Genomic DNA, 10,185 nt, shown 5'->3' on the forward strand with positions numbered 1-10,185 from the left:
ACATATTTTATCACTCTTTATTAAAATGTTCAAAGCCTTCATTTGATTTTTAGAAGCATTTGATTACCAAGAATACTGTTTACTAAATTGACATTAACCTTGAATAGTTGCCAAAAAATATCTTGCAAATTATTTTTGATTCACAGATAATGGTCTGTCATTTTATCACCTAGTGAGTGGAAATCATGTTAAAGCAAATCATGATTCAGATTTGACATATTTTAAAATATATTCCCATCTTTAAAATGGATAAACTAATGCAAAAATCAAAAATGTTTGATCCAAAGCATTTCAAAGGTCCAAAATGTAAGGATTATTTTAGAAACAGGAAAAGTTTCCCGTTTTCCTGTAAACACCTTAATGTTTTCTTCACAGAGCAGTCTCCAGACTTTAAAAGTGAAAGAAGATGATGATGAAAGTGAAATCCAAAATATGCTAGTGGAAAGTACCTAAAAACCAATCAGTTGAACAAATCATGTTGAAATAACATAAAACCCAACAGAAACGTGTCGTCAGTAGTTTGTTGGCGTATTTTACAGGCTAAACACACAGCTTTCTATCAATAATAGCCAAGAAACTTAAACATTTTCTAGACTTTAACCTCTGTGAATCTTTCTAGATAAGGGTTGTCATGATAATTTGTTTGATGCGAGTAGCTGAAATGCTGACGCATCCTGACTCCGACAGAGAAATCCCAGGAAACCACCAACCCTGCTGTTGATGCAGGAAAACTGGAAAACAATCCAGAACTTTACCAGGATGAGAAAAATCCCAAAGAGTAAACAGCCAAGAAATAATTAAACTTATACAAGTCAAAGAAACTGAGGAAATAATGCTGCATTAAGAACTTACTGTGTGTTTTAATAAGCAAATTTGAAGAAAAGTTAAAAAGTTTTCACCCTTTGCTCAAAGAATGTTGATTTATTTTAATTAATTTCCAGCAAATTATAAAACTTTTCACTTAGTTTTATGAAAATTATGTCATTTTGCTTCATAATGAACTTTTATGAAGAGTTTAGGTCACAAAAAGAAACCAATCCCACTTCAATTTAAAGTTAATACTGAAACAAGAATATAAACTGATTAAGTCAAACATCAAAATAATAGTTTGGGAGTCACAAAATAAAGAATGTATTACCTGAAAATATAACTGTTTAAATCTGGAAGGTTTCCTGTCATATTCTAAAATTAAAACAAATCTCTCCCATAAAGGTGTCATTTATTCAAGGCAGCTGTTACATATTGGCAGCCTCAGCATAAATAAAGTCAGGACTTTATTGCACACAAGAATCCACAGCTTCTGCATAGTTTGTCTTACGTTCGAGGTGAAGGACAGAAAAAAAGAAATACATTCAGAAACAAGAGCAAACAACAGAAAAGTCATAAGAAACGTGTAAAGCACATAAAAGTTTGACAATAGGAAACAACATAACTCACTAAATCTTTTCCAACTTAAATCAATAATTTTGTCATAAAAAGAAAAGACATTTTGGTCCATATTTGCTCCCAACTTAAAGATTTGGTGCTGAAGAAAATCTCAGACAAAGACTCTGAAATCTTCTAATGAAACAAATACTTTACTTGTTCACTCCAACAATGACAGCCTGGAAATAAACTGGGATTTTACGTTGGAGTACAGATTAAACTGAACAAAGTGCTGAAAGCTGGGAATGATCTGGAATGTCAGAATTTAAGAAAAAGCTGGAAACTGAATGAAGACCAAGCTGCACAAAAACATTAAAACATGGTCGGTCTTTGCAGAGTCTTGGTGGAGTTTTTGTGGGGATTATAAGAAAAATACTAAGGATTCATTAGATCCAGAACGGTTCTAAACATGGAGAAAACGTTCTGCAGATCAGTTTGATGTTCTGGAATCAAACCTGGATTGTCCAGATGGACTTCTGGGAGTAAATCAAGCTTAAATCCAGGTTTTTGGTCTGAGATAGCTGACCACTAGAGATACTATTGGAGATTGCGTTTTGGGGACATAATTATGTTTTATGGAGCGTTCCACAAAGCTTTTAACCTTTCCTAGGAGGTTTGATTTTCTAGAATGTGAGGCTTCATTTTGGATATGAAAGCACAGTTGCCTTGTTTCCATTGAGCGGTACGGTACGGACTGGTTTGGTACCCAAACCACTGACGTTACGTCATACTAGAGTGACGACTATCTGTTGTCTTTGTCCCAATCAGCAACGTTGTTTTTGTCCTCCAATCAACGGACCATGTTGTGTGTCGCCAGCAGCTTCACCCAAACCGAACCCTTGACCCGATGACCTCCAACTGAAGGAGGAGCAGAACGGTGCGGTTTGGGTCGGTTGTATCAGCCACAAACAAAGCAACACGGTTTGGTGAGAACTGAAGGCATCGCAGCATCCACATCGTCTAAAGGTTTCCAAGTTTGCAGCGATCCGGCTACGTTTCTCATGAATCATTGAAAACATAGCAGGGTCTCCATTCAGTGAAGGCATCTTTAACCACCACTAAGGCGAGATAAAGTATAAACTTTCCCATATTTAGTTAGTTGGTGTTATACAGATTGTTACTAGAGAGAAAAATGTTACTGAATTATCTTTAAAACGGCTCAACCTGCTGTTAACAAAACTACAAAGAGTTGAACATCATCAGCATATGGTGATCTTCTGTTTCCCTTTTTGGTTTGTAGAAAATAAGTCGTGTTAGTTTATTATTAAACCTGGTAAATAAGGATAAGATAAATCACAAAGTCTCATGCTATTGGAATTAAAGTTGTGCTTGAAGAGTCGCACCAAATAAACATAAAAATGAAACGTCACTTGAAGGAAACAGTTTTCATCCCACCATCTTTAGCAAACACAAATACGTAGCTCAAGATTAAACCATCATTGGAAGATTTCCAGCAACATTTAATTTAGCTGATAGAAGAAGAAAGATTAAAGAATTTCAGATTTTTCTGTTATGCGACCAACAGAACAGCTAACTGGATGTTAATCACATCAAACACAAAGCTAAACTTTAACAAAGAAGAAGACGTCGTCATCAACATGAATACAAAATACATTTTAATCTTTGGTCCACCAAAACGAGTGCTACCAAGACTCGGGTTCAAAATAAACCTCAGCATCTGAGTTATGGCTCGATCCAAACTACTGGTCGCTGTAAAGCTGGTAAAGGTTTTAAATCTGAATCTGTGAACAAGCCAGACCTTCATTTCCTCAGCTGTCTGGAGTCAGAATGGAGGTTTGTTAATATTTTACTGAATCTTTGTAAACCTTGAACTTCTCATCTGAATTTGGGTTCGGCTCTTGAAAATGATTTTCCTGAGGTGAATAAAGGAAATGTATTAAAAAAGATGTTTCCCAGCTTGTAAAGTCGGAGAGCTGCCTGAGTGTTTAGTTTTCTAATAAAGGAAATGCAAACAGAGGTGTGCGGTTTTAGTCGGCTGAGGACTGAGATCCCTAATCCACTCTGAAGTTGTTTTCCAGCCGTGGCGTTCAGGCACCTTTTGTGACTCTCTGACTGCAGCGGCAGCAGATTTTCAGAGTTCAAAGAGAAGCTTAGCGCCTCTCAGAGGATTTAACGGATTTACAGAACAACGGTTTGAATCCAGGCCGAGGAAACAAAGAGGGTCTGTTGGTTTCTTCCAATTAATTATGTGATTCAAAAACGGAAAATTACATTTTTAAACAAAAATAATTTCAGAACAACTTCATATCAAACCCAAATGTCCCCTTCATCACCCAAAATAAATTACTGTCCTTCTAACTCCCAGCATAAAGCGAACAGAAACCTTTCAAACGCATCTTAAAGTCTCTCAAACTGATCCTGATGCTTGTCAGCTTTCCTCCAGCCAGGAGGGGGCGTCAGCGCTGGCGACGTTTAGGTGTTCGAAGGCCTGCTGCATGTTTTTCTCCAGGAAACTGTGACATGACAAGCAGTGAGCAGCGACGGCGCTGTGGAGCAGCCACAGCTGGTTGTGGAGGACTTTCACCTGCAGACAGAGAGCGAAGCCACGGTTAATCAGCTGCTGTTCTGTCTTTAGAGAGATCCCATTATGCAAAATTTGCACGTTTTTGTGCTTATATTTTCCACTCCGCCCGTCACCTAGCAACCCAAGGTGAGCTCCAGCACGTTTGGACAGCTGGTGTTACCACTGTACAATGGCTGCTGGAAAAGACAAGTGTTTTGTTGTTGACTTACCATCTAGAAACCACTTCCTGCATTCCTGTTGGTTGTGCAGCAGGCTCTACTAATGTTTTTCAAAGCTGTATGGTTTTATACTTGCTTATTTTCACGTGTGAGTGTAAATGTTGAGTTTATGTGGCCAGCAGCAGCTTATTTGGATTTAAAGTGACAGAGCACTAAAACAGCTCATTCTGCTCAACACAGGCAGAACTGAGCAGAATAAAATCTCTTCTAAAAATTATATTGTGCAAAGCAAAGTAACTAACAGAGAAATATTGAGATGCTGTCTGAATGGGAAACTATGCTTTTAGAAAAAGATGGAAACGTGTTCTTGAATATTTCAAAATGAAAAGACCAATAATGTGAATCCAAATGATGCATATCTTTCAGTTTATATATAAATTGGTTAATTTTCTCATATAATTGCTGTAATTTATGTACATGCCTCCTGTTTTTTGTTTTCTGTGCTGTATAAGTTTTGTTCTTTTTTCTGATCTATATAAATTTTCAAAATATCTAATAAACATAATATTTTTAAAAAGTAACGAACAGGTTTTATACAGCCTGTTCAAGGAAACATAATGGGTCACCTCTAAAGCTGTGGGTTGTTGGTTGTGTAACTTGTCTCATAAACAGAACCTGGCGCTCCGTCTCACCCTGTTCTCCTCCAGCAGCTTGACTTTGACGGACAGATCGTCCCGGACCTTCTCGTACCGCTCCCTCTGGCCCTGGAAGGTTTTCTGGGCCTGCTCCAGCTTAGGCAGGGTGATGGCGTCCCGTGGGCCCATGTTCAGCTCCTCCAGGTCCACTCGGTACGCATCGTACTCGATCCTGGACACCACAGGGGTAAACAGGAAGACCTGTTACCAGAGTACAGCGCCCTCTGCAGCTCTGTGGAGGTATGCGCTCCACCCACCTGGCAGCCTCGTACTGCTTGGCGTTGATCATGGTGTCCTCGATGGTTTTGTTCACCAGAGTGTTCATGTCGGAGGTGAAGGCGTTGATGGCCGACTGCAGGGTCTCTGTGCTCTTCGACAGAAACTTTTGAGCCTCAGCGTTCATGTCGAACTCCACCTGCGGCCACGTTCGGATGATACGACGTGTAAACAAACAAGTCTGACATATTGCAGTGCATTCACCACACCAGGGTCGAACCAGGCTGTAATTTAACTCTACTGTTTGGATGAAGAATCAAACAATTTAACTCTGATCTCAGTCTTGGTTCGGTTGAAGCGAACTCTGGTGTGGTTTCAGTTTATCTGTGAACGCCAAGCAGACCAGAGATCGCTCTAAAAGCAGGAAGCAGACTACAGCGCATGGCATTCTGGGTAAACACAACCAACCAAACATGAGTCTAACGCTAGTGGGAGAAATGATTCGGTGTCTTTTATCAAAGTCAAAAGAGAAATCCTACAACTGCTAACGTCAGACTCTAGTTTACATTTTGTGAAGAAGGAAGTTTCGCTCAGTAGCATCAACGTTTTTGAAGGTTGATGGAAATGGTAAAATAAAATAAAAAGACTTTTTGTTTGCTTGAGGTGGTTTGCCCACCAATACAGGTTGATTTTCCGTTTTTACACATTTCAAACAGTTGAACAGAAACATAGCCAGTGTTTCCTTCTGTAGTCGTGGATTTCCTCTGGACTCACATGGAGGTTCTTGGTTTTGAAGCTGAGCTCGGTGAAGGCGTCGGCCATCGCCTTCTGGGTGACGGAGAACTGGGCGAACTGACTGGCCAGCGTCTGAGCCAGCTTGGTCATGTGGTCGTAGCGCTGCCGGTCGTCTCTGAGCAGCTCCAGGCGCGGCTCCAGGTCCAGGTCCACCGTCCGGGAGCCGCGGCCCATCCGCTCGGCCAGAGCCTGCCGGGTGCACTGCGGCGGCAGAGACAGCACCGTCAGATCCGGCAGCCGAGAGCGAAGCTGCTGGGTTAGGCTCCGCCCACCTTGTATTTGCTGATGCTCCACTTGCGGACTCGCTCCAGCTTCTCGCTGGCCAGGTTCTTGTTGCCGGCTTCGATGACCACAGGTCCACCGTTTGGTTTCTGGGGGACGACCGTCACCTCTGGAGACAGAGGAGAAATCAGCCTTACTTTTTATTCAACTTTTATAAAATATGTTCCTTTTATTTCTACATATTTTTAAAAAATTCTTATGTCATGACAGTGCCTGTCACAGTAAACATTAAATCAATTAATCAGATGATAAATTCAAACAATTACTGAATCAATATTTGTATTTGCATACAGGCTGGCAAGATAAATTTTGCTGGACAATAAATTGCCCCAGAAGTTGTTGCAATAAACGACAATGTTGTTGTTCTGAGGCCATTTTCCAGCAATATCCTGGTAATAGTATAATAATGCTAAGACACATTATCAAAACTTTAAATTCTAATGAACACTGAGCACTGGAAGACATTTTTAATATCCAAAATAAATAAACAAAAACTAAAGTCTCTGTAAACAAAACTGTCCTTCTAGAAAGGACTAGATGAAACCAAAACACCAGACTGAAAACTTTTCATCCAGTTTTTGGCAGAAAGAAAAAAACAGTAACCTTTACCTTTGCTTTCGTCCGTTTCCATGGCGACCTCTGCTGCTGCGGCCGTCGTCGAACTGTCAGCCGCGTCTTCACCTGTGTGGTTGGAGTTGCTGTTTGTTTCCTGCAGAGAGAGAAAGCAACATATTCACACATTAAACTGTCATTTAGTCCTGCTACAAACACAAAGTTCAACACATTTTATGGGATTTTTGTGGCAAAACCAACAAAAAGTGGAACATTATTCTGAAGTATTCAAGTTTATTTAATAAACATTAAACTATGTTACATGTTAAAAACAGAACAACCAGCCACCACACTGAATTACTGAGGATTAACAAGAACAACATGAAAACTAATTGTGTAAAGGAAAAGGAAGGAGATGTCAAAAAAATTAAACAACCATTTTCAGCTGTAATAAATCCTCATTTCTTCACTGTTTTAGTCCTCAGCGTCACCTGAAGGCTTCCCACTGTCTGTGTGACCTTTACGACCCGGGGCTGACATGACCCTCTTCCATATTAGATGAAGCTAAGTTAGCAGTTAGCTTCCCTTCAATTAGCTGAATGTTGTTACTGTTACTCAGTTTGTTAAAACTAAAATAACGAAGTCAAAATTAAACAAAAAACAGAATATTTTTTTTTATCTCTAACCTCTAATTTCAAACTGTTTCTGAATGCATCACGGCCCCAGCAGTAAGAAGTTCAAGGGTCATGAAGCTAACCAATCGAGTTAGCCCGGATCAAAACCCATCAGGGCTGCCATACTGGATATTAATCCCTGCTGCTTTCAGCTTGGGGTCAGGGAGGTCAGAGGTCACAGGAACAGCCATTTGACACAGATGTTGGTGCGTTAGATTCTGCAGCAGAAACGCAGCAGGGCGAGGTCGGTCCTCACAGCAGCAGAAAGACTCAGCGCTGCTGCGTCGCATTAAGGAGGAACGCGTGATGACGCAGCCCTGATGCGCGCCTCAGCAAAGGTCACATCAAACTCCGTTCCCTGGAAACGGACTTCAGTCGCTCCGTCTCATTGGTCCAGACTCTGGTCTCACCTTTAAGTCCACATCGTCGTGACGTCTGTCCTCTGGAGGAGTTTCTTCTTCCTCTGTGGTGTTGGACGCGGCAGCGACGTCTCCGTTCTCCTCCGATGCCTCCATCATCTTCTTAAAGTCTAAAGAGAAAAGTTCAAAGTTTAAAACTTTTAATTAAAGGTCTGTTACTTTCTGCCTTCCCTGTAAAATGACTTAAATTTAATATCATCTGTTTAAAAACAAGATTTATTTGTAAGTTGAGATGAGATCAGAGTTCTGACCATTTCACTGCTTTCAGGCATCAGGAGTAACTTCAACCAGCTTTAATTTATAATCTGTAACTCATTTATTTACCAAATAAAGATTAGAGTGTGTGACAATAAATGGGAATTAACTGAAGCATAAGTTTTGCTTCAAGAACAATTTGTTTTGGTTTGTTTTTAGATTATATTTTTGATCAAGTCAATAAACCGACTCATGACTCATTCAGATATAAATTATTTACCTCATTTCTGAGTCCAATCCTCATTAATTTCTCTCAAACATCATGTTATATGTCTCCCTCTGGTGGCCTAAAAGCAAATTACATCCACATCTACATCCATTAAACCGTCCAATGCTGGTAAACGCTGTGAGTCAGCGGCGGCCAGCAACCCCTGCAGTTATGATGGGTTCAAACCTGCTTTCATCAACAGGACGGACCTGAGGTAACGTCTGCACCAGGGAGTCCAACATGTGGTGCAGGGGCCATTTGTGGCCCTCGGACTGACTTACAGCGGACATTTTCTAACAAACACAATATTCTTTTTCTTAAAAAAAAAAAAAAAAACAACACATTTATCCAGAGACTTTTACTGAAAATCCGACTTTTGCTTCATTCAAATCAACTTTTATAGAATTTTTGTTAAACTTGGCTAAATATAACGAGCGTTTTAAAAGAAAGTGACCCAAATCCTGCTTTTATAACAAAATAAATTAGCTCAGTTGAACCTGAAATATGAAAACTGAATGCCTTTCTTTTAACACACCAAATATTAAAATTCGTTTGTAAATTTTGGACCTGTGATGAATGACATTCCTTTTCTACAAAAAGAAAAACAAAAATCAGACTACTTTATTTGCTTAGTTTAAATTTTATTTTTTCGGTCCGTAAATGCTTTAAACTCGATGATTCTGGCCCACGTCTGCCCACGGGGCCCACGTCTGCACCTTCCTGTCACTGCTAATAAAAACCTTATATAGGCTGAGTACAAAGTGCACAGATGTCATCTTTTATAACTCATAACGCTGACCTTTGACCTACATACTATCCCGATGGATCACATCTATTGTTATTGAGCAACTGTGTGTTGAGACATTAGGTTGCAGCATAAAACCATGACAGGAACAAACTGAGCCCTGCAGGTATTTTATCTACTTCTGTTTATGATAAGGAAGATGTTTGCTACTTCCTCTCAGAGGGTTTGTTTGTTTATTAAAAGATGACACTTTAAAACCAGAACATGCAGAGCAACAGGTTACTATATAATGAGCATTATGCAGAGGTCCTGAATCAGCCCTTCATTTCCTTATATTGACCTTCAATCACCCAGACTTCCTTGTAACAATCTATAAAATAATCTCCAGTATTTTTAAGGTTTTTGGCAACTTTTTACAATAATTTTGCAACATTTAAGCTCCACACAGACTCACAAAGATTATCTTTACACAAATCTGCTAAATGTACCTCACAAGACTCAGCAAGACAGGCAGAAACAAGATTTAAAGACACTAAAAACTTTGCATGCATATTTGAATGAAGCATAAAAACAGTTTGAGTGCAGTTTCCATGATGGGTGTGTTCGTTTCAAAGATCCTCTCAACTTTACTTCCCCACAAACTTTAATTCACAAATTCACAGAAAACTGAGCTTTAGCAGCGGTAGGTCGACCGTTATGACCGTTAACAAAAGAAATCCTCTTTGTGACATTAACAAAACCACAACCAAACAGGCGACAACACACCTACGAGCTTTTTTTTTCTTTTTTTTTACCTGTTAAAAAAAGCGACTCCTCCTTATTTTCGTCCTCTTGTCTTCAACTTTCTATGTGTCGGGTTATTCCTGCGTCTTTGTTAACTTTTTATTTTGGAAAATTATAATAGAGTTGATCTAAAAAGTTAGCGTTAAGACTAAAAGTAGCGAAAAAAGCGACCAACACATCTCCCGGAAGTGTCTTCTGAAAGGATTGTTTGTTGGAGGAAGTGTTCGGTTTATGCTCCTGGGCTCACCTGAGGGGCGGTGACGTGCGCAGGTCACAAGCGGTGCGTTTGGTTTTCGTCTTCTTCTTCTTTTTTTTCTTCAAAACACTTCATTTGTATTTTCTTACAAAGACAAATTAAAAGACAAACTGAGATCAGCACGAAATTAAACAATAGTTTACAAACAAACAGTAGCAAATGAAATTATTAATAAAA

General features: G+C 39.5%; 1 protein-coding gene across 2 annotated transcripts; it reads right to left on the reverse strand.

The window, feature by feature from the left end:
• Positions 1-1,202: 1,202 nt before the first annotated feature.
• Positions 1,203-9,989, reverse strand: LOC103131862 (arfaptin-1-like). Of its 2 annotated transcripts, none has more exons than XM_007543600.2 (8): positions 9,764-9,989; positions 7,753-7,871; positions 6,720-6,825; positions 6,107-6,225; positions 5,814-6,035; positions 5,081-5,238; positions 4,821-4,995; positions 1,203-3,970 (listed from the first exon to the last, which is right to left on the reverse strand). In XM_007543600.2, the coding sequence occupies exons 2-8, from the start codon at positions 7,858-7,860 to the stop codon at positions 3,815-3,817; spliced, it is 1,044 nt and encodes a 347-aa protein (XP_007543662.1). In that variant the 5' UTR covers positions 7,861-7,871; positions 9,764-9,989; the 3' UTR covers positions 1,203-3,814. The 2 variants fall into 2 exon arrangements, with proteins under 2 accessions (XP_007543662.1, XP_007543663.1); XM_007543601.2 differs by having other exon boundaries at positions 6,726-6,825; positions 9,764-9,988.
• Positions 9,990-10,185: the final 196 nt, after the last annotated feature.

Source organism: Poecilia formosa, unplaced genomic scaffold (assembly GCF_000485575.1).
Source record: "Poecilia formosa unplaced genomic scaffold, Poecilia_formosa-5.1.2 Scaffold859, whole genome shotgun sequence".
NCBI classification, from domain to species: domain Eukaryota; kingdom Metazoa; phylum Chordata; class Actinopteri; order Cyprinodontiformes; family Poeciliidae; genus Poecilia; species Poecilia formosa.

Bases quoted from the DNA above. Each gene is read 5' to 3' on its own strand.
- LOC103131862 (XM_007543600.2), bottom strand. From the start codon at position 7,860: ATGATGGAGGCATCGGAGGAGAACGGAGACGTCGCTGCCGCGTCCAAC. The intron at 6,226-6,719 runs GTTACTGTTTTT...CTCTGTCTCCAG, and splicing joins GGACGAAAGCAAAGGTAAAG to AGGTGACGGTCGTCCCCCAG. The intron at 4,996-5,080 runs GTGGGTGGAGCG...TGTGGTGTCCAG, and splicing joins AAGCAGTACGAGGCTGCCAG to GATCGAGTACGATGCGTACC.